Here is a 27780-nt window from a genome sequence, read left to right as displayed (position 1 = left end):
ATCAGCACAAAGAGACAGAAACGCACCACAAAAACCAACAAAACAAACATAAAACCCACAAAATCACCACGAAAAGAATGAAAATGAGGACAAAAGCACAAATAAAGAGCAGAAAGAGACAGAAAATGGACAATAAAAGACACATAATCATCACAAAAAGGTAGAAATGATCGAAACAATCAGAGAAACACACAAGAACACCACATAAACACATGATCCATCCATGATGGGTCAGAGGTGAAACGTCTTCAAGAACCTCCAGGAGAAGTCCAGTTGATTTTCACTGAAGCCTCCAGAATAAACGAAGATGGGAATGTTGTCTTTCTGTTCATGATGTTTGACTGGAGACTTAAAGAACATGTTCTATCCCAGTTTCATTGGTGAAACAACATAAAGCTGCTCATCAGAACAGATTCTACCGTCATTATCAGGTCTTTCTGTCTGGTTTCTAGAAGTCTTCTGTTGAGGTTCGTTGGGACGTCCGTCTGCAAACTCTCAAAGATCAAAGATCTGAAGTGAATAATGCAGATGCTGATGAGATGTTTCCACTCTAACCCTAAAACTAAACCTTCTGTCTCCTCTGCTAACATCTATCCAGTCCTGTCTGGTAAGTCCAGCGTCTACCTGAAGGTCAGCTGAGGGAAACGCTTCACATCAGTGATCCTCCAGTAAAAACAGGAAGTAAAACTAACTTATCCGAGATCCAGTCGCTCTGAGGGAATGTTCATCACAAGCATCATTTTCTTTGCTTCGCTTGTTGCACGCAAAATGCCGTTTTCTCTTTTTTTCTGAATCTGGGCCACAGCTCATCAGTTTCTCTAATGTCTTCATGTCTTCATTTCAACATCAGCACCAGGAATTTACAGTCTGGGAACCGGACGAATCACAGAACTCATGTTTCATCTGCAGCAGAAGGTTCCACCTCCCGTCCAGCTGGCGTTGATCGCACAGAGACATTTATTCGGTAGTACAGAGGAGCTACACGGCTGCTGCTGAGGTGGAACCCTCTCTAGAACCGGCTCTGTGTCAGATTTAAGCTATGTTATCTTTGCTTTCATTATAAACCACCGGCCATCTACACTGTTCACATCTGTCCACATCTACCATCAGTCGATACCACTGTACTCAAGTTTATATATTTTTAGTGTCACAAAACAACCAGGAAAAGTTCCACAACAACCAAAATGTGACATAAAATTGGCAGAAAAAGGTACAAAATGACAACTACCCCTGAAAAGTAGAAAACAACCAAAAAAAGAGATAAAATAACTAAAGTGTGAGGCAAAAAAACAACTCAAAAAGATGTAAAACAATCACAACATGATGTAAAATGATCACAAAAAGTTACAAACCATCCAAGAAAAGCTCCAACACAACCAAAACTAGCAAAACAACTACAATAAGTTCAAAACAACAGCTAAAAGATTGATCATGATCACACAAAAAGTTCAGAGTCAACATCAAAAAGTCCCAGAAACAATCAAAATGTGTCATAAAAGATGCAAAACAACCACAAAATGTTGAAAACCAACAGAACAATCGAGAAACCACCACAGAAAGATGTAAAATAACCACAAAAAGTTAGAAAACAACAACTAAAAGATTGAACATGATCCCAAAAAGTTTCCAAGACAACCAGGAAAAGTTCCAACACAACTAAAATGCGATGTAAAACTGGCACAAAAAGACACAAAACGATAACAAAACTTGTTCAACACCCATTAAAGTATAAAATTACCACAAAAAGATGTAAAACAACTGAAACGTTATGCAAAATTACTACAAAAACCAACAGATAAGGTTCCAAAACAACCAAAATATGGTGCAAAGTTGCAAAATGACAACAAAAGTTATACAACAGCTGAAAGTAGAACACAACCACATGAACGTTGGAATGGCCAGTGCCTGGAACTGTGTGTATGGTCTGCAGCAGAAGGTTCTTATGAAGGCGGCTGTGGAACGTTTCTTATCTCCAGATCCATCCGTCCTGCAGACAGACTCACTCTTCCTCTTCAACCCTTCCTCCCAGCCTGCCCTCATGTCTCTTCTTTGACTCGCTGGATGTCTCAGTTTGAGTCGGCCGGCTCGTAATCAGATGTGAACTTGAAAAGCGGCGGACGGACGGCTTCTTCAGCTCTAATGTGTTCCTCGCGAAGCCGCAACCGCAACACCAATAATTCTGTTGTTTGGACTGCCGTGATCTCCCGCGAACCCGTCCCTCGGCTTTCATGTCCGGGGGGAGGAGGCGTCGCGGTCAGGACGTTCACACGGGGATTAGATCCGAACGTCGCACAATAAAGCTGAGGCTGGTGGGAGACGACGACCGCAAGAACCCAGCGGAAGGACAGACACACCAGTTTATCTGCCGTTTGATGCTTTAATGGGAGTCATGAACCTCCAGAAGAACAGAAACTTCTCCCCGAGGCTCAGTAATGTGAAGCAGACACACAACCCTCAGCGCTGGCCTCGCTTCTCCGTATCACACCATTCATCCTAAAGCCTTAAAAAGGTGGCAGAAAGCAAGAGAAATTTACCTAATCTGACCTTCAACTCTGAATATTTCATCTAAATCACTTTATTCTGCAAAAATGCTCCAAATATCTGTAAAAAAAAAAAAGCCCAATTCTTCCTCCTCATTCTGATTCTCTAGGACTGTAGCAGCATCATGATGTGAAGCATGGTGGAGGCAGCATCATGATGAAGCACGGTAGCGGCATCATCATAATGTGAAGCACGGTGGAGGCAGCATCATGATGAAGCACGGTGGAGGCAGCGTCATGATGTGAAGCACGGTGGAGGCAGCATCATGATGAAGCACGGTGGAGGCAGCGTCATGATGTGAAGCACGGTGGAGGCAGCGTCATGATGTGAAGCACGGTGGAGGCAATATCATGATGTGAAGCACGGTGGAGGCATCATCATAATGTGAAGCACGGTGGAGGCATCATCATAATGTGAAGCACGGTGGAGGCAGCATCATGATGAAGCACGGTGGAGGCAGCGTCATGATGTGAAGCACGGTGGAGGCAGCGTCATGATGTGAAGCACGGTGGAGGCAGCGTCATGATGAAGCACGGTGGAGGCAGCATCATGATGTGAAGCACGGTGGTGGCAGCATCATGATGAAGCACGGTGGAGGCATCATCATAATGTGAAGCACGCTGGAGGCAGCGTCATGATGTGAAGCACGGTGGAGGCAGCGTCATGATGTGAAGCACGGTGGAGGCAGCGTCATGATGTGAAGCACGGTGGAGGCAGCGTCATGATGTGAAGCACGGTGGAGGCAGCGTCATGATGTGAAGCACGGTGGAGGCAGCATCATGATGAAGCATGGTGGAGGCAGCGTCATGATGTGAAGCACGGTGGAGGCAGCGTCATGATGTGAAGCACGGTGGAGGCAGCGTCATGATGTGAAGCACGGTGGAGGCAGTATCATGATGTGAAGCACGGTGGAGGCAGCATCATGATGTGAAGCACGGTGGAGGCATCATCATAATGTGAAGCACGGTGGAGGCATCATCATAATGTGAAGCACGGTGGAGGCAGCATCATGATGAAGCACGGTGGAGGCAGCGTCATGATGTGAAGCACGGTGGAGGCAGCGTCATGATGTGAAGCACGGTGGAGGCAGCGTCATGATGTGAAGCACGGTGGAGGCAGCATCATGATGAAGCACGGTGGAGGCAGCGTCATGATGAAGCACGGTGGAGGCAGCATCATGATGTGAAGCACGGTGGTGGCAGCATCATGATGAAGCACGGTGGAGGCATCATCATAATGTGAAGCACGGTGGAGGCAGCGTCATGATGTGAAGCACGGTGGAGGCAGCGTCATGATGTGAAGCACGGTGGAGGCAGCATCATGACGTGAAGCACGGTGGAGGCAGCATCATGATGAAGCACGGTGGAGGCATCATCATAATGTGAAGCACGGTGGAGGCAGCATCATGATGTGAAGCACGGTGGTGGCAGCATCATGATGAAGCACGGTGGAGGCAGCATCATAATGTGAAGCACGGTGGAGGCATCATCATAATGTGAAGCACGGTGGAGGCAGCATCATGATGTGAAGCACGGTGGAGGCATCATCATAATGTGAAGCACGGTGGTGGCAGCGTCATGATGTGAAGCACGGTGGAGGCAGCGTCATGATGTGAAGCACGGTGGAGGCAGCGTCATGATGTGAAGCACGGTGGAGGCAGCATCATGACGTGAAGCACGGTGGAGGCATCATCATAATGTGAAGCACGGTGGAGGCAGCATCATGATGTGAAGCACGGTGGTGGCAGCATCATAATGTGAAGCACGGTGGAGGCAGCATCATGATGTGAAGCACGGTGGAGGCATCATCATAATGTGAAGCACGGTGGAGGCATCATCATAATGTGAAGCACGGTGGAGGCAGCATCATGATGAAGCACGGTGGAGGCAGCATCATGATGTGAAGCACGGTGGTGGCAGCATCATAATGTGAAGCACGGTGGAGGCAGCATCATGATGTGAAGCACGGTGGAGGCATCATCATAATGTGAAGCACGGTGGAGGCAGCATCATGATGTGAAGCACGGTGGAGGCATCATCATAATGTGAAGCACGGTGGTGGCAGCATCATGATGTGAAGCACGGTGGTGGCAGCATCATCATGATGAAGCACGGTGGAGGCAGCATCATGATGTGAAGCACGGTGGAGGCATCATCATAATGTGAAGCACGGTGGAGGCAGCATCATGATGTGAAGCACGGTGGAGGCATCATCATAATGTGAAGCACGGTGGTGGCAGCATCATGATGTGAAGCACGGTGGTGGCAGCATCATCATGATGAAGCACGGTGGAGGCAGCATCATGACGTGAAGCACGGTGGAGGCATCATCATAATGTGAAGCACGGTGGAGGCAGCATCATGATGTGAAGCACGGTGGTGGCAGCATCATAATGTGAAGCACGGTGGAGGCAGCATCATGATGTGAAGCACGGTGGAGGCATCATCATAATGTGAAGCACGGTGGAGGCAGCATCATGATGTGAAGCACGGTGGAGGCATCATCATAATGTGAAGCACGGTGGTGGCAGCATCATGATGTGAAGCACGGTGGTGGCAGCATCATCATGATGAAGCACGGTGGAGGCAGCATCATGATGTGAAGCACGGTGGAGGCAGCATCATGATGTGAAGCACGGTGGAGGCAGCATCATGATGTGAAGCACGGTGGAGGCATCATCATAATGTGAAGCACGGTGGAGGCAGCATCATGATGTGAAGCACGGTGGAGGCAGCATCATGATGTGAAGCACGGTGGTGGCAGCATCATCATGATGAAGCACGGTGGAGGCAGCATCATGATGTGAAGCACGGTGGAGGCAGCATCATGATGTGAAGCACGGTGGAGGCATCATCATGATGTGAAGCACGGTGGAGGCAGCATCATGATGTGAAGCACGGTGGAGGCATCATCATAATGTGAAGCACGGTGGAGGCATCATCATAATGTGAAGCACGGTGGAGGCAGCATCATAATGTGAAGCACGGTGGTGGCAGCATCATGATGTGAAGCACGGTGGTGGCAGCATCATCATGATGAAGCACGGTGGAGGCAGCATCATGATGTGAAGCACGGTGGAGGCATCATCATGATGTGAAGCACGGTGGAGGCAGCATCATGATGTGAAGCACGGTGGAGGCATCATCATAATGTGAAGCACGGTGGAGGCAGCATCATGATGTGAAGCACGGTGGAGGCATCATCATAATGTGAAGCACGGTGGAGGCAGCATCATGATGTGAAGCACGGTGGTGGCAGCATCATGATGAAGCACGGTGGAGGCAGCATCATGATGTGAAGCATGGCAACATACAACTTTAATTCTGAGGTTGTTTTAGGTCTTTTTTGTCATTTTTGTGTCATTTTTGCATCTCTCATGTCTGTTTTCATACATATGTCATTTTTGTGTTATTTTAGCATATTTAGTGTCAGTCTTCATGCTTTCTTGTGTGATTTTTCTGTCTCATTGTGTCATTTGTACATCTTTCCGTGCCATTTTTTGTCTCTTTGTGTCATTCTGAGTCCTGCTGTCTGAGTTTCCTCTCCTTCATTCTGTTTGTGTTCAGATTGAGAAGTGTAACTGTGAGCCAGGAGTGAGCTGCTGGAGGTAGAAGGTGTTACCTGGTAAGGTACGATGCTCTCATGGGCCGTCCCCCAGCGCCTCGCCTCCTTCCCAGCGTTCAGGTAGTTGGCAGCGATGTGGCTGAGGCAGGAAACCTGAGAGAGGAGAGAGGAGGCGTTAAATCTGAGCTGCTGGAGGTCGATTCCAGCTGAAGGGTTCCCTCCGACCCGGATCACCTGCAGCCCCACAGCCGGATGGAAAAAGTCAAACCGTTCAGCATCGGAGTGCCTGCAGAGAGACGCTCAGGGCAGCAAATACCCACTGACTGCAGCTAGGACCAGCAGGACCAAGGCTTAAACTGTTGGTGGCTGTTTTATCACACTTTTGTCGTTTTTTTCTAGTTGTTTGGTGCCACAGTTTGGTTGTTTTACATCTTTTTCTAGTTGTTTGCTGTTACAGTTTGGATGTTTTACATATTTTTCTGGTCGTTTGGTGTCACAGTTTGGATGTTTTACATCTTTTTCTGGTCGTTTGGTGTCACAGTCTGGCTGTTTTACATATTTTTCTGGTCGTTTGGTGCCACAGTTTGGATGTTTTACATCTTTTTCTGGTTGTTTGGTGTCACAGTTTGGATGTTTTACATCTTTTTCTGGTTGTTTGGTGCCACAGTTTGGATGTTTTACATCTTTTTCTGGTTGTTTGGTGTCACAGTTTGGATGTTTTACATCTTTTTCTGGTTGTTTGGTGTCACAGTTTGGATGTTTTACATATTTTTCTGGTCGTTTGGTGCCACAGTCTGGCTGTTTTACATATTTTTCTGGTCGTTTGGTGCCACAGTCTGGCTGTTTTACATATTTTTCTGGTCGTTTGGTGCCACAGTCTGGCTGTTTTACATATTTTTCTGGTCGTTTGGTGCCACAGTTTGGATGTTTTACATATTTTTCTGGTCGTTTGGTGCCACAGTTTGGATGTTTTACATATTTTTCTGGTCGTTTGGTGTCACAGTTTGGATGTTTTACATCTTTTTCTGGTCGTTTGGTGCCACAGTCTGGCTGTTTTACATCTTTTTCTGGTCGTTTGGTGCCACAGTCTGGCTGTTTTACATCTTTTTCTGGTCGTTTGGTGCCACAGTTTGGATGTTTTACATCTTTTTCTGGTCGTTTGGTGCCACAGTCTGGCTGTTTTACATCTTTTTCTGGTCGTTTGGTGCCACAGTTTGGATGTTTTACATCTTTTTCTGGTCGTTTGGTGCCACAGTTTGGATGTTTTACATCTTTTTCTGGTCGTTTGGTGCCACAGTTTGGATGTTTTACATCTTTTTCTGGTCGTTTGGTGTCACAGTCTGGCTGTTTTACATCTTTTTCTGGTCGTTTGGTGCCACAGTTTGGATGTTTTACATCTTTTTCTGGTCGTTTGGTGCCACAGTCTGGCTGTTTTACATCTTTTTCTGGTCGTTTGGTGCCACAGTTTGGATGTTTTACATATTTTTCTGGTCGTTTGGTGTCACAGTTTGGATGTTTTACATCTTTTTCTGGTCGTTTGGTGTCACAGTTTGGATGTTTTACATCTTTTTCTGGTCGTTTGGTGTCACAGTTTGGATGTTTTACATATTTTTCTGGTCGTTTGGTGTCACAGTTTGGATGTTTTACATCTTTTTCTGGTCGTTTGGTGCCACAGTTTGGATGTTTTACATATTTTTCTGGTCGTTTGGTGTCACAGTTTGGATGTTTTACATCTTTTTCTGGTCGTTTGGTGTCACAGTTTGGATGTTTTACATATTTTTCTGGTCGTTTGGTGCCACAGTCTGGCTGTTTTACATCTTTTTCTGGTCGTTTGGTGCCACAGTTTGGATGTTTTACATATTTTTCTGGTCGTTTGGTGTCACAGTTTGGATGTTTTACATCTTTTTCTGGTCGTTTGGTGTCACAGTTTGGATGTTTTACATATTTTTCTGGTCGTTTGGTGTCACAGTTTGGATGTTTTACATCTTTTTCTGGTCGTTTGGTGCCACAGTTTGGATGTTTTACATATTTTTCTGGTCGTTTGGTGTCACAGTTTGGATGTTTTACATCTTTTTCTGGTCGTTTGGTGCCACAGTTTGGATGTTTTACATCTTTTTCTGGTCGTTTGGTGCCACAGTCTGGATGTTTTACATCTTTTTCTGGTAGTTTGCTGTCACAGTTTCAGTCGTTTACTGAACAACTCACGTCTCTCTCATGTTTGCTGGAACTTAGCAAACTGTTACTGGAACTGTTACAGTTTTTGAAACATCATTTTTAGTGTCAGTTTGGGATCTCTTCACGTCATTTTAGCACATTTTTGTGTCATTTTACATCTTTAGTGTCAGTTTTCTTTCATTTTGTGTCCGTTTTAGGTCGCATTGTGTCATCTGTGCACCTTTCTGTGTCATTTTTGTCTCTTTGTTTCTGTTTTTACAGTTTTTGAAACATGAGATTGTTCTGTCAGTTCTAAACATTTCTCTGGCAGGTATTCACAGCGTGTTACTGGATTTTCTGAGCGTCTCTAAGCAGGACTTTAAGATTTTACGATTCCCTCATGTGACGTCCGAACAGCCTGAAGCCGACATTAAATCCTTCAGAACCAGACCATTCCAAACATTTTGATGGTTTCGTGATATTGTCTAAAAACTGTTTGATTTCACGTCGCTGCAACATTCCCACGGCTGGAGGGAGGAACCCGGAGGGAGCTGGAGAAGGTGAAAGGTCTGATTGGAAGGGACAGGAGGAGCAGCAGAAGGCTGTAGAGGATGTTGACATGACGGAGCGCTCTGATGGGTGGTTCTGTCAGTCAGCGCCGTGTTTAGAAACCGATACGTTCTCCGTTTGAACTGGAGAACCTACGGCGGCCGCTCTAACTACAGGCTGCTCGGGGCTGCAGGACGGCGACGCCACGTCAAACGATCCACTCTGGATCTCCAGCGCAGAGGAAACGTCAGTCAGCAGCGTGAAATCGCCTCCGACAGGCGACTCGCAGCAACTTCACATCCAACCAGAGAAACGACAGCAGAACAGTGGAAGTTCTCCCAATGAAGCAGCAAAGGGAGGCTGAGGAACAAACCAGGGGTCCGACCATGAAGGCTTTCAGGACCAAATTCAGTCAGAAGCTCCAAACTGAAGCCGTTTTACTGTCGATACGCACTAAAGGTTCATTATAGACAAGAAAAGCAGCCAAGAGTGGCTGCTGGACGGCTGAAGGTCTCTAAAGAAACTACATCTGTCTCCAGTCGGTTCCTTCATGTTCTGTAGGTGGAACCTTCTAGTAAAGGTCCAGTAGAACCTTGTCTAGATGTAGTACTAGAGGGTAAATGTAGAGTTTCAGACAAACTGGGACCAATAGGACAGAGTTAATTCAGTCCAGTGATGTCTTGCAGTCAAACAGAAGCAGCACTAGAGGATAAATGTTCATCACATCCAGTCTGCAGCACTCGATTATTGATCATGAATTACATCCAAAATAAGCGTCTCAGCTGTCCTGCCACAGAGTAAACAGACTTTGGGTTCATGTCAAAACTACTTTCTAATACAGAATCATCATTAAATACACTGAAGTTCTATTCCTGCTGTCTCTGTTTCAGATTTACCAGAATAATGGATCACATCAGTCCAGTCCACATCCACCTACTGCTCTGTTGGTCCCCGTTCCATCCTAAATCCAACACTCTGAGTCCCTCCACGCTGCCTCGTGTCCCTCCCTTCCTCTGAGTCCTGTGTGGACGTGAACTCGCCTTGCTTGTGGTTTGTGTTTTATGGGAACATAAGAAAAGACATTCCTGACAAATAAAAACAAGGCTCCGACATCTCTGCTGCGAAACCAGAGCGAGTCACATGGTGCCACGGCGAGGAGCTCCGAGAGGTTGCAGAAATGTGAGATTTACATTCTGTTTAATGTTTCAGGCTCGGAGGATGAGAGCCGTGTTCTCGTTGGACCGACGGCGTCTCCGGGGAAATGCTCTGAGGACCGGTCTGCTGAAGGCTTTCTTATCTTCACAAAGTATTTTTCTGCATGACTGACTCATTTCCGCGACACACCACAAACGCTTCAAGCTGAACTTAAAACTTATGACTCCTCAGCCTTTGGTGTGGAGCTTCCAGCTTCTCCAGCGTGTAAAGACGATCCGCGACGATTAGATTTCCCCAAACCAAAGTGGCCCAGTGTGCGCTCATTGTTCCCCCTGTGGCCGGCGTGCCTGTGGTGGCAGCACTTCATACAGGAATGCATTGTGGGACGTGGGGAGGGAGGAGAGGTGGATTGTGGGTATTTTATGTGTAGCAGCCTCAGGAGTCGACCACAGGGATCGAGACCTCGCAGCCTCGGAAACCAATCACAGCTTGTATTCACGATTTTGTGTTAAAGTCATATTTTATCCGAAGGACTCAACAGAAGTGAGAACATGCCTGTGAAACACGACTTAAAAGTTAATCACCTCCCAATTACTGGAGTTAAACTACAGATAAACGGTCAGAAACAAATCCTTCACAGAGAATTTATAGGAAATCCAGGCCCAACGTAGAAACTCAAAGAACCAAACAGAGTCCAGATGTGAGTCTAACTGATGAACATGGATCTAGAATGAACCTTCTCAGTCCTGGACCTATGGACTGGTTCTATCTGTGTCTGCATCATGGCTCCACATGGAGAAGAACTGAACAGAGGAGGTGAAAAATCACAGAGTTCATACACAAGAACAAAGTGAGCACAAGAATGTCCAAAAAGACTCATAATTTGTGCAAAATAATTTAAAATGTATCAAAGTTCACTTAAATCCTGACCAACACAAGTTATAGATATCGAGATTGACTCAAAGCTGACCTGAAACAACCCAAAACGTGTCAGAAGGGACTAAAAATGCATCAGAAACAACAGAAATTTGTCCAAAGTTACTAAAAATCCTCCCCAATGACCAAAAAAATTGTCCAAAATTAGCTTATTTGCATGAGCATGGCTCTAAAATGAGCTGAGAACAGCAAAATGTTCTAAGTTCTGGACCTATGGACTGGGTCTATGTATGTCTGCATCATGGCTCCACATGGAGAAGAACTGAACTATGATTAATGGAATTATGGACATCAACCTCTATGGACGGAGGACCAGAACTAAACCTGGCTGCTGCTCAGAACTAAACTTCCAGATGAAAGTTTGCTGAAGAACATGAGAAGAAGCCTGATGGATGCTGGAGAACATTCTTTGGTCAGATGAAGATCAATGAGTTGGGCTCAGATGGAGTCCAGATGTTTGGTGAGAACCTGACCAGGACTACAACAGTGGATGGATGGTCCTGACAGTGAAGCACGGAGGTGGAGGTGTGATGATCTGGGGCTGCATGAGGTCAGAAGGTGTTGGACCAATTTTCAGTCATTCTGAACCAACTGTTGGTCATTTTGGACTATTTTTTGTCATTCTGTACCATTTTTGAAAGTCAAAGTGAGTCCTGAAGCCAGCAGAACCTTTGAGGTGTTCTCCAGAGAAAGGTAGAGGAACATAACCCCTCCAGCAGAGAGCAGCTGAAGAACACAGAGAAGAAATGAGGGGACTCTGGTTTCCTCCATGAGGAGGACTGAAGGAGGAACTAGAGAACCTCACATTGGTTCCACTGAGTTCCTGCTGAATGTAACCTGTAGTTAGTAATCTGATTACTGTGGGGGATGCAGACGCTGAAGACTTTGATGTGAACTGAAGCTCTGAAGCTCTGAAGCGTCACTTCATCAGCAGGAAACAGGATTTTCTACCTTTTCTGATTCTAAACTTGGTCTGCAAACTGAATTTCACCCCAGAGAACCATAAAGTTCTGAGATGAGCAGAATCCGGTCGCGTTGCAGCGTCTCTCCCAGCCAGAGTGGTGAAGGATGGGAACACAGAAAACACAAAACACACTTTTAAAAGCAACACTGTCTCAGCAGCAGCGCGACCTGACACTGCAAATCAAACGCACCCCGGGAGTCTCCAACTCTTTGGAGTCCAGAGCGACATGAGGTCCCATCCGTCTCTGAGTCCCGGACGGCTTTAGGATTACGGCTCATCGGGTTTGTTTAAACAGTGACATCGCTGGGAGAAATACCAGCGACTGTGTTTAAAACGCTCCAACTTTTCAGGATAAATCAGAGGCTTGTTTGAAGACTTGCAGGGTTTCAGGACGACACACAGCTGCTGGGACGCTTCTGCTGATCCGCCCCGTCAAAAACACCCCATTGATCTGGATGGAATGTTCCTCAGCCTCAGCGCTGTCATTTACCACCTGCCCCTGAACACAACACCGTGAACCTGCAGAACTGGAATGTGTCTGCTGTAGGCAACGACACGTTGGTGGAACGTCTCACTGAGCTGGGCCTTCAGGCTGCTAGCGGAGGTCAGGTTCTGTCTGAAAAACGTCTTCATCCTCTGATGGAGGTAGGACTCTGAAGACAGACCTGACAGGGAGCTACCGGTGCACAGGACGGATGCAGGACTCACCTGTGAGGACAGCAGGTTGCAGTCGATGTGAACTCCTCTCCCGGTCTTCTGTCGCTGCAGCAGGGCGGCCATGATGGCTCCGTGGGCGTAAAGTCCCGTCGCCATGTCGGTCATAGCAACACCCGGACGCACCGGCTCACCGTCCTGGAGACAGGAAGTAAACAGCGTCTCTAAGGTGAGAAGAAACCTCCTCTGGTCTACAGGACTAAACAGTAAGAAGCTAAACGTTTACCCTCTCACACTACATTTACCCTGTAATGCTACATTTACCCTGTAATGCTACATTTACCCTCTAACGCTACATTTACCCTCTAACGCTACATTTACCCTCTAACGCTACATTTACCCTCTAACGCTACATTTACCCTGTAATGCTACATTTACCCTGTAATGCTACATTTACCCTCTAACGCTACATTTACCCTGTAATGCTACATTTACCCTCTAACGCTACATTTACCCTGTAATGCTACATTTACCCTGTAATGCTACATTTACCCTCTAACGCTACATTTACCCTGTAATGCTACATTTACCCTCTAACGCTACATTTACCCTCTAGTACTACATTTATCCTCTAACACTACATTTACCCTCTAGTACTACATTTACCCTCTAACACTACATTTACCCTCTAACACTACATTTACCCTCTAACACTACATTTACCCTCTAGTACTACATTTACCCTCTCACACTACATTTACCCTGTAATGCTACATTTACCCTGTAATGCTACATTTACCCTCTAACGCTACATTTACCCTGTAATGCTACATTTACCCTCTAACGCTACATTTACCCTGTAATGCTACATTTACCCTCTAATGCTACATTTACCCTCTAACGCTACATTTACCCTCTAGTACTACATTTACCCTCTAACGCTACATTTACCCTCTAACGCTACGTTTACCCTCTAGTACTACATTTACCCTCTAGTACTACATTTACCCTCTAACGCTACATTTACCCTCTAACACTACATTTACCCTCTAACGCTACATTTACCCTCTAGTACTACATTTACCCTCTAATGCTACATTTACCCTCTAGTACTACATTTACCCTCTAACGCTACATTTACCCTCTAACGCTACATTTACCCTGTAACGCTACATTTACCCTCTAGTACTTTTAAACAGGAAGAGGATCCACCTGGTGGAACAACCAGGTACTACAGCAGATCTATATTTACTGACATCATGACCTTCTTCTTCCTCATTGGTTAATACGTCCTTTAATGGTCTCTAATCAGACAGATTAACGTCCCACATTTGAAGAAACGTGTACATGTGGGTAAATCACAGTGAAGGTCATGGAAAATGTGAGGAGGTAGCTGTGGGTGAAGGCTGAGGAAGTCTGACCTGTGGCCCGGTGATGTGCATCATCCCCGACACTGCCGAGACGATGGAGTCGTATCCTGGACTCTGAGCCTGAGGACCGGTCTGTCCATAACCTGGACACACAAACACACCATGACTGACAGGAAGCCCGGCGGGGAACCGAACCGTCAGCCCTGACCATGTAGTCACTCCGATATGACATCTCAAATGATTCCTGACAGCTTCTGGGTGAGAAACAATCTGTGCAGCAGCTGAATCTGTCCTGGTTGTAGTTCACCAACGGCTAGTTTAGACGCTTAGACGCTTGACCAAAAGTTTCCTGAGACAAAGGACGACTGCTGGAGATGTTTGTCTGCATCCAGACTGTCCACCGTCAGCTTCATTATTCTGTCATGACTGACTGCACGGTGGAACAGTGGTTAGGACTGTCGCCTCACAGACAGAAGATCCTGGTTCTGGTCCCATCCTGGTTCTGGTCTTTCTGCATGGAGTCTCCATGTTCTCCTGCTGGGTTCTCCAGGTTCTCCAGCTTCCTCCCACAGTCCAGAGACCTGCTGAGGTTAACAACTGGTGATTCTAAACTGCGGATGTTTGTCTCTGTGTGTAGCCCTGTGATAGGCCGTTACCTGTCCAGGTGTGATGGGCCGTTACCTGTCCAGGTGTGATGGGCCGTTACCTGTCCAGGTGTGACGGGCCGTTACCTGTCCAGGTGTGACGGGCCGTTACCTGTCCAGGTGTGACGGGCCGTTACCTGTCCAGGTGTGACGGGCCGTTACCTGTCCAGGTGAGACGGGCCGTTACCTGTCCAGGTGAGATGGGCTCCACCCCCTCCACCCTAATGAGGACCAGGTGGTGTGTAGATGATGGATGTTGATTGTGATCATAATGAAGTGAAGAGTTCTTCTCTGATGCTGTCTCTCTGTGGTCCGTTCACGGCTCCGTCTGATTGGTCGGTAACAGCCAATCAGTGAGAGCTTGTGTTTACAGGTGAACCAGGTGTGACCTTCCTCTGATTCGGCTGATTTCACGCTGAATGACTCATTATTTTCATGAGACAACGGAACGACGTGAAGCCAATCAAACGTTTCCACAGAGACGAGGTGATTCCCGTCACGCCGAGACACGGCTCTGCATGCTAAGACGTGGAGGACATGCTCTCTTTAAAGATGTATGTTTAACAACCAGTTACTCAGTTCAGGTAACATATCTAATACTGTGAACATGTTCTCTGTGACGGAGACCAAACTCCTAGAAGACAGAATCCAGAAAACAGAAGTCCTCCATCTCCTTCATCTCCAGGTCAAACCCAGCTGAGGCCACCTGCATCCAGCTCCTCGTCCACTAAAACATGTTCTGTGGAGCTCCAGCGTTTGGAGGCTGATCAGGACATCAATCTGAGGCGTCCTGCTCGGCCTCGGACAGCTCAGGATGAAACCAGGCCGTAAATCTGCCCGCTGCCTCCAGCTGCTGCAGCCTAATGAGGCCTCCTGGGTAATGGAGTTCCTTTCCTCCTGAAGGACAGGAGGAGGAACGGCAGAAACATGGGAGTCATAAAAGTGGAACGCTGAGAGAAAAATGGGGACAAAAGAAAAATAAAAGAAGAACAAAGACGAGACATCAGACCTACAAACAAAAGTCCTCCCCAAACCTCTTCAGAAGGTTATTCCTCATAATTTTCCTTCTTATTCCTTATAATTTCCCTTCTTATTCCTTGTAATTTCCCTTCTTATTCCTTGTAATTTCCCTTCTTATTCCTTATAATTTCCCTTCTTATTCTTTGTAATTTCCCTTCTTATTCCTTATAATTTCCCTTCTTATTCCTTATAATTTCCCTTCTTATTCTTTGTAATTTCCCTTCTTATTCCTTATAATTTCCCTTCTTACTCCTTATAATTTCCCTTCTTATTCCTTATAATTTCCCTTCTTATTCCTTATAATTTCCCTTCTTATTCCTTATAATTTCCCTTCTTATTCCTTGTAATTTCCCTTCTTATTCCTTATAATTTCCCTTCTTATTCCTTCTAATTTCCCTTCTTATTCTTTGTAATTTCCCTTCTTATTCTTTGTAATTTCCCTTCTTACTCCTTGTAATTTCCCTTCTTATTCCTTATAATTTTCCTTCTTATTCTTTGTAATTTTCCTTCTTATTCCTTGTAATTTCCCTTCTTATTCCTTCTAATTTCCCTTCTTATTCCTTATAATTTCCCTTCTTATTCCTTATAATTTCCCTTCTTATTCCTTGTAATTTCCCTTCTTATTCCTTCTAATTTCCCTTCTTATTCCTTCTAATTTCCCTTCTTATTCTTTGTAATTTCCCTTCTTACTCCTTGTAATTTCCCTTCTTATTCCTTATAATTTCCCTTCTTATTCCTTGTAATTTCCCTTCTTATTCCTTATAATTTCCCTTCTTATTCCTTGTAATTTTCCTTCTTATTCCTTATAATTTCCCTTCTTATTCTTTGTAATTTCCCTTCTTATTCCTTGTAATTTCCCTTCTTATTCCTTATAATTTCCCTTCTTATTCCTTATAATTTCCCTTCTTATTCTTTGTAATTTTCCTTCTTATTCCTTGTAATTTCCCTTCTTATTCCTTATAATTTCCCTTCTTATTCCTTATAATTTCCCTTCTTATTCTTTGTAATTTTCCTTCTTATTCCTTGTAATTTCCCTTCTTATTCCTTATAATTTCCCTTCTTATTCCTTATAATTTCCCTTCTTATTCTTTGTAATTTTCCTTCTTATTCCTTATAATTTCCCTTTTTATTCCTTATAATTTCCCTTCTTATTCCTTGTAATTTCCCTTCTTATTCCTTATAATTTCCCGTCTTATTCTTTGTAATTTTCCTTCTTATTCCTTGTAATTTCCCTTCTTATTCCTTATAATTTCCCTTCTTATTCTTTGTAATTTTCCTTCTTATTCCTTGTAATTTCCCTTCTTATTCCTTATAATTTCCCTTTTTATTCCTTATAATTTCCCTTCTTATTCCTTGTAATTTCCCTTTTTATTCCTTATAATTTCCCTTCTTATTCCTTGTAATTTCCCTTCTTATTCCTTATAATTTTCCTTCTTATTCTTTGTAATTTTCCTTCTTATTCCTTGTAATTTCCCTTCTTATTCCTTATAATTTCCCTTCTTATTCCTTGTAATTTCCCTTCTTATTCCTTGTAATTTCCCTTTTTATTCCTTATAATTTCCCTTCTTATTCCTTGTAATTTCCCTTTTTATTCCTTATAATTTCCCTTCTTATTCCTTGTAATTTCCCTTCTTATTCCTTATAATTTCCCTTCTTATTCTTTGTAATTTTCCTTCTTATTCTTTGTAATTTCCCTTCTTATTCCTTATAATTTCCCTTTTTATTCCTTATAATTTCCCTTCTTATTCCTTGTAATTTCCCTTTTTATTCCTTATAATTTCCCTTCTTATTCTTTGTAATTTCCCTTCTTATTCTTTGTAATTTTCCTTCTTATTCCTTATAATTTCCCTTCTTATTCTTTGTAATTTCCCTTCTTATTCTTTGTAATTTTCCTTCTTATTCTTTGTAATTTTCCTTCTTATTCCTTGTAATTTCCCTTCTTATTCTTTGTAATTTTCCTTCTTATTCCTTATAATTTCCCTTCTTATTCCTTATAATTTCCCTTCTTATTCCTTGTAATTTCCCTTCTTATTCCTTATAATTTCCCTTCTTATTCTTTGTAATTTTCCTTCTTATTCTTTGTAATTTTCCTTCTTATTCCTTGTAATTCCCCTTCTTATTCTTTGTAATTTTCCTTCTTATTCCTTGTAATTTCCCTTCTTATTCCTTGTAATTTCCCTTCTAATTCTTTGTAATTTTCCTTCTTATTCTTTGTAATTTTCCTTCTTATTCTTTGTAATTTTCCTTCTTATTCCTTGTAATTTCCCTTCTTATTCCTTGTAATTTCCCTTCTTATTCTTTGTAATTTCCCTTCTTATTCCTTGTAATTTCCCTTCTTATTCCTTGTAATTTCCCTTCTTATTCCTTGTAATTTCCCTTCTTATTCCTTGTAATTTCCCTTCTTATTCTTTGTAATTTTCCTTCTTATTCCTTATAATTTCCCTTTTTATTCCTTATAATTTCCCTTCTTATTCCTTGTAATTTCCCTTCTTATTCCTTATAATTTTCCTTCTTGTTCTTTGTAATTTTCCTTCTTATTCCTTGTAATTTCCCTTCTTATTCCTTATAATTTCCCTTCTTATTCCTTGTAATTTCCCTTCTTATTCCTTATAATTTCCCTTCTTATTCTTTGTAATTTCCCTTCTTATTCCTTATAATTTCCCTTCTTATTCTTTGTAATTTTCCTTCTTATTCTTTGTAATTTTCCTTCTTATTCTTTGTAATTTTCCTTCTTATTCCTTGTAATTTCCCTTCTTATTCTTCGTAATTTTCCTTCTTATTCCTTGTAATTTCCCTTCTTATTCCTTATAATTTTCCTTCTTATTCTTTGTAATTTTCCTTCTTATTCCTTGTAATTTCCCTTCTTATTCCTTATAATTTCCCTTCTTATTCTTTGTAATTTTCCTTCTTATTCCTTGTAATTTTCCTTCTTATTCTTTGTAATTTTCCTTCTTATTCTTTGTAATTTTCCTTCTTATTCCTTGTAATTTCCCTTCTTATTCCTTGTAATTTCCCTTCTTATTCCTTATAATTTCCCTTCTTATTCTTTGTAATTTCCCTTCTTATTCCTTGTAATTTCCCTTCTTATTCCTTATAATTTCCCTTCTTATTCCTTGTAATTTCCCTTCTTATTCCTTGTAATTTCCCTTCTTATTCTTTGTAATTTCCCTTCTTATTCTTTGTAATTTTCCTTCTTAGTCCTTGTAATTTTCCTTCTTATTCTTTGTAATTTTCCTTCTTATTCTTTGTAATTTTCCTTCTTATTCCTTGTAATTTTCCTTCTTATTCTTTGTAATTTTCCTTCTTATTCTTTGTAATTTTCCTTCTTATTCTTTGTAATTTTCCTTCTTATTCCTTGTAATTTCCCTTCTTATTCTTTGTAATTTTCCTTCTTATTCTTTGTAATTTTCCTTCTTAGTCCTTGTAATTTTCCTTCTTATTCTTTGTAATTTTCCTTCTTATTCTTTGTAATTTTCCTTCTTATTCCTTGTAATTTTCCTTCTTAGTCCTTGTAATTTTCCTTCTTATTCTTTGTAATTTTCCTTCTTATTCTTTGTAATTTTCCTTCTTATTCCTTGTAATTTCCCTTCTTATTCTTTGTAATTTTCCTTCTTATTCTTTGTAATTTTCCTTCTTATTCTTTGTAATTTTCCTTCTTATTCTTTGTAATTTTCCTTCTTATTCTTTGTAATTTTCCTTCTTATTCTTTGTAATTTTCCTTCTTATTCCTTGTAATTTCCCTTCTTATTCCTTACTCTTTGACTTGTTTGTGGGCATTAAAGGTGAACTTCTGTCTTTACGGTGGAGTCTGGTGACACCTGGTGGTTCAATCGGGGAACAGCAGGAGAACCAGACTTGGACTGTTTGGTCTCCGTTCTGTCATTTTGTGTCTCATGTTGTACATTTTATGCATCTTTAGGACAGCTTTGTCTTTATCTGGCTTCAGGCTGCATCGACAAATCTCTGGCTCTCGTTTAAAGAACCAAACTAAACACAGAATAAAGTTCAGATCATAAAAACTGGAGTTAAACGATGTTTCAGAAGATCCAACAATGCGACACCGGTGTCTTCCTACTTTAAAAACATTCTGGATTACTGCATGGCTAATGCACCGGGAAAAAGCTTCCTCTCAAAACAAGAAAAAAAAACTTTTAAGGAACTTTTACTGTGAAATCAGTGAAAAAAATCTGCAAATAGAACAAATGAAAAATGAGATTTCCTCAAATAAGATGTGATATTTAGAATACTGAGATCGTAAAAATAGCTGGGAAAACTTATTTTAAGCTCTATTTTATCAGGATTGTCAAGATTAGGTGTCTTAAAATAAGCCAGATATGCTAAATGTTTCCACTCAAAAATAGATTGTCGCGTTCATGCAACCTCCTAATTTGACATATTTTAACTCCTGTTGTCTTCATTTACAGGCACCAAAAAATATCGTTTCATTGTCTGAAAAAAATCTGCAAAAAAATTCCCCAAACTTCTGAAAATGTGCAAAACCTGCAGGAACAAAATTCCAATAATTCCTTAAAAGTTTCCCTTAAAAGTTATTTTTTAAATCCTCTAAATTTGGCAAGAAAATTCTTAGCAATATTTTCAAAAAATTAGTAAAAGTCTTCAAAAAAAAATCTAAAGTGATTCCATATATGTCAGTAAAACTTTTAATATTATCTTTAAGACCATTCACATAAAAATCAACCAAAATCCAGCGAGTTTCGCAGGATTTTGGTTGATTTTTATGTGAATGTTCATTTCTTTTTTTCTACCAAAAAATGTTCAAAGATTTCCCAAACATGTAGAAAATGTGAACATCAGAAGTTTCACTGTGAAAACAGAGTTTTATTTCCACATTTTCAAACCTTAAAACGGGTCAGTTTGACCCACAGGACGACACCAGGGTTAAAGTTATTTTGAGTTTTCTTGTAAAATTCAACTCAAAACAAGATCATTTACAGATTGTTTGACTTAACGAGATAAAACTAGTCCCTCCATCTGCTGCAATGCCTCTTATTAAGTGAATTTATCTTAAATTAAAAACGTGATGAGACATTTAGACTAAAAATGAGACAAACACATTTAGAGTTTTTGCAGTGGGATGTGTCTTTCGATAGCTTTAAGGCTCAGATGTTGCTTTCCTGACAGTTTGACGGATCTTTCGGTTTCCACCAGGACAGTTACCAAACAGTGAAAAGCCCCGGCGTGGCGTTCCTGTCGGTACCTGATATGGAGCAGTAGATGAGCCGTGGGTTCCCTCTGCTCAGCTGCTCGTATCCTAAGCCCATCTGAGGCAGCTTCCCTGGAAGGTAGTTCTCCACCAGCACGTCGCACACTCCTGCAAGCTGACACACAAAGCGTACGCTCACCACACTGGAGGATGACATGGAGGGTTCCTCAGAGCTTCAGTGAAAAGCCTGGAGCAGGTTTCAGAGCAGAACCAGAACTTACAGAGAGCTATTCCAGCTGTGTTTAGACTGAACCAACCAGGAGACGGTAAATGAATGATGGCAGATATTAACTACAGACGTGGAACTTTTAATGGTCAGTCAGATGTTTGCTTACAGCTGCTGTCACAGAAACACAAAACGAGCTGGAAAAATGCTCGTTAAATGTTCCACTTCTACACAGAATGACTTCCTACTGGAGCTTGGGATCTCTTTTTTGTCATTTTGTGTCTCATTTTGGTAGTTTTGTGCCTCCTTTTGGTCATTTTGTGTCTTGTTTTTGTCACTTTGCGTCTCGTTTTTGTTGTTTTGTGCCTCCTTTTGGTAATTCTATGTCTCATTTTTGTTGTTGTGTCTCGTTTTGGTAATTTTGTGTCTCATTTTTGTTGTTTTCTGTCTCGTTTTTGTCATTTTGTGTCTCATTTTTGTTGTTTTGTGTCTCGTTTTGGTCATTTTGTGTCTTGTTTTTGTCATTTTGTCTGTTTTTGTCACTTTGCGTCTCGTTTTTATTGTTTTGTGCCTCCTTTTTTTCATTTTGTGTCTCAGTTTTGTTGTTTTGTGTGTCATTTTTGTTGTTTTGTGCCTCCTTTTGGTCATTTTGTGTCTTGTTTTTGTCATTTTGTGTCTTGCTTTTGTCACTTTGTGTCTCAATGCCATGTTCAGTCCTGACTGAAATGTGAGTCTCTTATCTGATCAGGTGAGTGTAAATTGCTTGTCTGACTGTTAAACGGCTGCTTGTGTTTTCTGTGAACATTCAGGTTGAACAGACTGAAGTCGTGCTTGGTGTTTCCTACCTGCTGGATGATCTCCACTCCTCTGGGATGTTTCATGTCCACAGCAACACTCTGAAATCAGACAGTCCACCATCAGATTACAGCCAAACGCTCACGTTTTCTGCACATTAGAACGGAGCTCACTGGCAGCTTTCATGGATCACTTCTGTTTGGGTTTAGTCCCGTTTCTTTCCAGGTCGTCGATGGTTTCTCCTTGTTTCTATTAACTCGCTGAACTTCAAGCATTTATTCAGCGTCTTTTTGCATTTTTCCAAACTGTTGGTTCATTTTCAATCTGAAGTCCTGCAGCTCTGTGGAACCAGAACACCATGAAGAAGGAGAGAACTCAGAAAGATGGAGACCAGCAAGGAAGAAAAAAGAAAGATTTCTTTGCATGTTCATTTTACAGAAGTTGGAGAAAGAGCTTGGAGGTATCCCCAGGTGTTAACCAATGTCATTATTCTACACCACAAACAGGAGCAGAGCCTCAAAAAGAGGCAAAATAAACAAAAACTTACAAGACGACCATAAAACGGAAGAAAATGAAGCAAAACAACCACAACATGTTGCAAAGCGATGGTAATGTGACGCAAAAACACCACAAAAAAGCAGCAAAACAATCATGAAAAGTTCCAAAAGCTGCACCAACACAACGCAAAACAATCTCTGAAAGTTACAAAATGAAAACATAAGTGTACTTTGGGTGGAAAAACCTTTTGAACCTTAACTAGTTAGTTAAAAAGCACTGTTTGGGTGGAATAAAGCTTTAAAGTTACAGGTACCTGGACATGTAGCAGTACTTTCCATGGAATATTCCTTTAATAAACCTTTAAAAGTTACAGGTACTTGGACATTAAGTAGTATTTTCTGTGGATTACTCTTTGAATAAACCTTCAGAATTACAGGTACTTGGGAATGAAGTAGTACTTTCTGTTGAAAATTCCTTGAATGGGCATCTAAAATGACATACTTGGACAGGAAGTAGTCCTCTTTAACCCTAACCCTCCATACAGGAAGTGAAGTCTCGTTCCGGCGTGCTAACAAGACGTTCTTCCGGCTACAGCTCAGCTCAGACTTACCTTCTTGTTTCGGTTGACGCTGAGGAAGTAGACGCTCTCGGAGCCGACGAACGGAGGACCCCAGGCTCTGGTGTCATCGCCTGCACCTGCTCCACAAACACACCAACAGCATCACCCACAATCCTTCACTGGTCCTCAGGCAGAACCCGGCCGGGACGGAAGCACTCACCGGGTCGCTCCACTTTGACCACCTCGGCTCCCAGATCTCCCAGGATCATGGTGGCGAAGGGTCCGGCCAGAACTCTGCAAACACGTCATGGAAATCCACTTTAAGTGAGGTCCTGAGGAGCTACCTGGAGGCTGAGTGATACTGCACGTTCCTCACCTGGTCAGGTCTAAAACTCTAACGCCCTCCAGTGGCCCAGAAGCTTCTCCTGTAGAAGTTACATTCAGACCATGAAGCATCAACAGTGATATGAGTCAGTTTAGATCTTCTGACAGCTGAGGTCAAAACAACAGTTCAAATTATCATTTTATAGCCAATCAAATCTGTGGGCAGAACGGACACAAAAACACGCAGAGGACCAGAAGACGTGTCAGGAAACAATGGTTGGTCATTTGTCCACCCCTATAGGGCGTATTATTGGATAGACGCTCTGACATCGTTATTCTTTTCTAAATCTAGTGGTCAGATGTTGACATCAGGTCATCATGTTTCACCCCTAGATCTCCCTACAGAGGACATCAGGTTATCATTAGGTCATGTTTTAAAGAGAACTCCATTCTTCAGTTTATTAGCATTTGCCATGATTAAATCATGTTTAACTTTTAGGATATCGCACCCAAAAATATCACACAACAGGATCTGTACATAACGTACACATGCATAACCCACGCATGTGCTCATTCATTTAGTTTGTGGGTACATCTACATTAAATGGACAATTCTATGTTGTCATGATTCCTGATCATCAATAACTAATAGAAATACCGTTTCTGACAGTATGGGGAATGAGCAGCCTTGGAGGAGGACTGAGCTCTGTGAGGGCTTTTCTAGTTCTTCTGTTGCATTAAATTTTTTCTTTTGTCAGTAAATGAAATAAAACTAACAAACTAGCTAATTAACTAAAACTAACCAGCTAGCTAACTAACCAATTAAATAAAACGAGCTAACTAACAAAATTTACAAACTTGCTAGCTAAAACCACCTCAAATTAACTAGCGAACTAACTAAACCTAACTAGCTAACTAACAAAAACATACTAACTAGTTAACTAAAACGAATCACTTAATTAAAACTAACTACCTAAAACTAACAAGTCAACTAACTAAAACTAACTAACTAGCTAGCCAAGTAACTAAGACTAACTGACTAACTAAAGCTAACATTTCAATCCCAGTGGGAGCTGCAGTGGCTTTATGGTAATAAATGAGTTGAACTGGTCCTTCAGAGCGATTTAAACTGGAAAACAAACGGCTGAACCGGTTTACTAAGAACCCAGAGGAGGTAAAACTCTGCAGAGACACGAGGATCGTTGTTTTTCTGAACTAAAAGCAGATCTTAGCAGAGGATCACTGCTCAGCGCAACACCGGAAGTGACGGGGGACTGTCCGCGTCTCCGTCAGTTTGACGCAGCTGCGGCTGGATCCATAGCTCCCTGTTGCTGGTTCGTGTGAAGGGTGATCGCAGCGACACGTTCGTGGAAGCAAACCGCCGCCAGCGTCGATCAGCTAGCAGGGCATGCTAGCGTTAGCCTGCTAGCTCCAGTACCTGTCTGTGGGCTGGAAATCCACCGTCCGCCTGCCGGACTCCTCCCCGGCAGCAGTGACGTGAAGGCGGCCGGCCGGAGAGCCCCGACACGGCTCCTGAACAGTCCGAGAGGAGCCGACATGTTCCACCTGTTAGCACCAAGCTACAAGAACGGAAACAGCACTGCAGCCTTTCACAATAAAAGCTCATCACCTCAGCTTTTCTGAGACCAACAGTCCAGTGTGTTCTTTCAGAAAAAAAGGGGGGGGAAAAACTATATTAATCCACCTGTTGTCTGCAAAACAACTTTCAGCCATGGAGTAATAAATAATGTCATGTAAAATATTTTTTATAAACAATCATTTGCTCTTTTATAATAAATTTACACTGTTCTAGTGCATATAATACAAAAAACATGATTATTACAAATATTAAGGCCTTAAAAGTGGTAAACAGTATTCCTAACCAATATTTTACAGATTTTTTCCTGTATAGTTAAATTGCAGATGATATCGAGTGAAATTGTATAAAAAAATGTGTTATTTACATGTTGACTAAAAAACAATAAGAGGCAGAAACTGTTAGTAACATCCCATTAGAAGCCTGCAATTTTACAATGATTAATCTGTTCTTGTACAGTGCTTCAGTGTAAAATTAGAGTTTTTTCTGGGTGTGGAGCAGCTAAAAGCATCACTATTTTCAGATATTTACCATCACTATCTCTACTGCTACACTTGTTCAGTCCTCCAGTGTTCCGTGGTTTTATTGTCCAGCAGTGTTTTCTCTAACAAACACTGGACACACAACAACTGCAGCAGCAACGTGTCTCTGGTCAGTCTGTCCACAGCTCTGCTAGTAAATGTGTCTTCAGCTGAGCAGCATCAGAACATGAGTTGAAGGAAGGAAACCCCAAGGAGGAGTTAGCTGGAGTCATGGGATTTACAGGAAACAGGAGGAACAGAAGAAGAGTTCAGACTCCATTTTGGACGACATACTAAACTATGACGTTTTGTCACATTTTGGACTCTTCTTATTTTGCTTGTTTTTCTTATTCATCTTTATTTTTTCTTCTTCTTCAGATGATCCTTTACAGGTCACTTCCAGAGTCACACAAGACTTTCCTCCCAACAATGTAAGCTAACATTACCCACAAATTCAAATAATGTTCCAAAGAAAATATTTTAATCAAACCCTCACAGAACGTTTTTAAGAATAACATCATTATTTATCTCTAGTAATGGTCCTGTAAAGTCTAAATAATGTTGTAATGCCAACATTTAGACGATGTTGGAGGAATGTTCTCAAACCAAAAATGTGTTTCAGATGTTATCAAGATATCAGAGAGACCTCAGAAGACAGAACGTTCTTCATGAGATGTTCCTCTGATGCGTCACATTAACAAAGGAGGAACGTTGTGGCTGCAATGTTCTCAAGTTGTTTTGTGGACGTTGTTGAGAGAACTTTCTAGAATCTATAAAAGTTCACACAACGTTCCACAGTATTAGATGATAAGAGAGTTCTCAACGCAACATTCTGGAAACATCTAAAGAATGTTAGGTCATAATGTTACAGAAACTTCTGAGGACCATCGGAGGAACTGTCTCAGAACGTACTCACCGTCTTTCTTCTCCATTTGGGCTCATTTCATTTGTTCCAGCAGCCACATGTTTCTTAACTTTCTGCCACATGGTGGAGCCAGACAGTCACAAATGTCTCTGCTCCAGTCACATCCTCAGCAAACCCAGATGTTAGATCCCGTCCATCCCAGCTCCAGGAACCAGACAGCAGGTCCTATTTTATCCCTCAGTATTTTATTTTCCTTAAATATCTTCACTTAGATGTCTTTCCTTTCCATCAGATGTCTTCTCTTCCCTCAAATGTGTTCATTTTTGTTGATGTCTTTCTGTAAATGTCCACATCACCTCTCAAATGTCTTCTTTTAGCATTTTACTTCCCTTAAATGTCTCGATTTTTACTGAATGTCTTTCCATAAATATCTGGACTTTTCTGTCCCCTTAAATGTCCTCACATCTCTTAAATATCTTCACATAAATTATTTAACTTTCCTCAAATGTCTTCTCTGAAAAGTCTTATTTTCCCTTAAATATCTGTACTTAAATGGCTTCCCTTCAGTATTTTCATTGCCTTCGGTGTCCTCCCTTCCCTTAAATGTCCTCCTTTCCTTTGAATGTTTTCCCTTACATGTCCCTAAAATGTCTCCACTTTCCTTAAATATCCACATACAAATGTGTTCCTGGTTATATTTTTACTTCCCTTAAATGTCTTCACATTACTTAAATGTGTTGAATTTTATTACGTCTTTACTAAAATATCTTGAATCTCCTTAAATATATCCAGTCGACTTAAATATCCACACTTCCCTTAAATATCCTCTTTTCCCTTAAATATCTTCCCTTAAACTTCCTACTGTCCCTTCAAAGGTCATCCCTTCCCTTAACCGTCATCCCTTCCCTTAACCGTCCTCCCTTCCCTTAACGTCCTCCCTTCCCTTAACCGTCCTCCCTTCCCTTAACCGTCCTCCCTTCCCTTAACCGTACTCCCTTCCCTTAACCGTCCTACCTTCCCTTAACCGTCCTCCCTTCCCTTAACCGTACTCCCTTCCCTTAACCGTCCTACCTTCCTTTAACCGTCCTACCTTCCCTTAACCGTCCTACCTTCCTTTAACCGTCCTACCTTCCCTTAACCGTCCTACCTTCCCTTAACCGTCCTCCCTTAACCGTACTCCCTTCCTTTAATCATCCTCCCTGTCTTTACCCGTCCTCCCTTCCCTTAACCGTCCTCCCTTCCCTTAACCGTCCTACCTTCCCTTAACCGTCCTCCCTTCCCTTAATCATCCTCCCTGTCTTTAGCCGTCCTCCCTTCCTAAACCCTGCAGCGTTGTCCCCTCTGGCTCCATCTTGCAGTACCGGTGTCCTCCTGCAGGGGACAGTAGAGCTCCACACTCCTTCCTCGTCTTTTGTCTCAGGTATTTGTGTGAGGATCAGGTTGGAACAAATATGATTAAAGACGAAGCTGATCGATACGCTCTTTGTTTGCTCTGTGTGTGTGTGTGTGTGTGTGTGTGTGTGTGTGTGTGTGTGTGTGTGTGTGTGTGTGTGTGTGTGTGTGTGTGTGTGTGTGTGTGTTATCAGCCAGCGTCAGGCGGCTCTCTGCTTTGTTTTTAGGTCACTTGTTCTTCCTTAAATCAGTCTGAAAGCAGCTCAGATCTCTAAAATAGAAACAATT

The 27780-nt window shown here is 42.2% G+C and overlaps 1 protein-coding gene across 1 annotated transcript in view; it reads right to left on the bottom strand.

Moving 5' to 3' along the window:
• Positions 1-24735, bottom strand: part of sugct (succinyl-CoA:glutarate-CoA transferase) — a 53885-nt gene extending 29150 nt beyond the window's left edge. Inside the window, exons 1-9 of the mRNA XM_022218692.2 lie at positions 24556-24735; positions 23170-23218; positions 23014-23087; positions 22845-22930; positions 21787-21837; positions 20770-20890; positions 13939-14030; positions 12572-12715; positions 6163-6258 (exon numbers count right to left, since the gene is read on the bottom strand). Coding sequence (XP_022074384.2) covers positions 6163-6258; positions 12572-12715; positions 13939-14030; positions 20770-20890; positions 21787-21837; positions 22845-22930; positions 23014-23087; positions 23170-23218; positions 24556-24676 — 834 coding nt within the window. The 5' untranslated portion in view covers positions 24677-24735. The remainder of the gene's footprint in view (positions 1-6162; positions 6259-12571; positions 12716-13938; positions 14031-20769; positions 20891-21786; positions 21838-22844; positions 22931-23013; positions 23088-23169; positions 23219-24555) is intronic.
• Positions 24736-27780: the final 3045 nt, after the last annotated feature.

Source organism: Acanthochromis polyacanthus, chromosome 20, assembly GCF_021347895.1.
Source record: "Acanthochromis polyacanthus isolate Apoly-LR-REF ecotype Palm Island chromosome 20, KAUST_Apoly_ChrSc, whole genome shotgun sequence".
In the NCBI taxonomy this organism is placed as follows: domain Eukaryota; kingdom Metazoa; phylum Chordata; class Actinopteri; family Pomacentridae; genus Acanthochromis; species Acanthochromis polyacanthus.
This window is presented reverse-complemented; position numbering and strand designations above follow the sequence as displayed.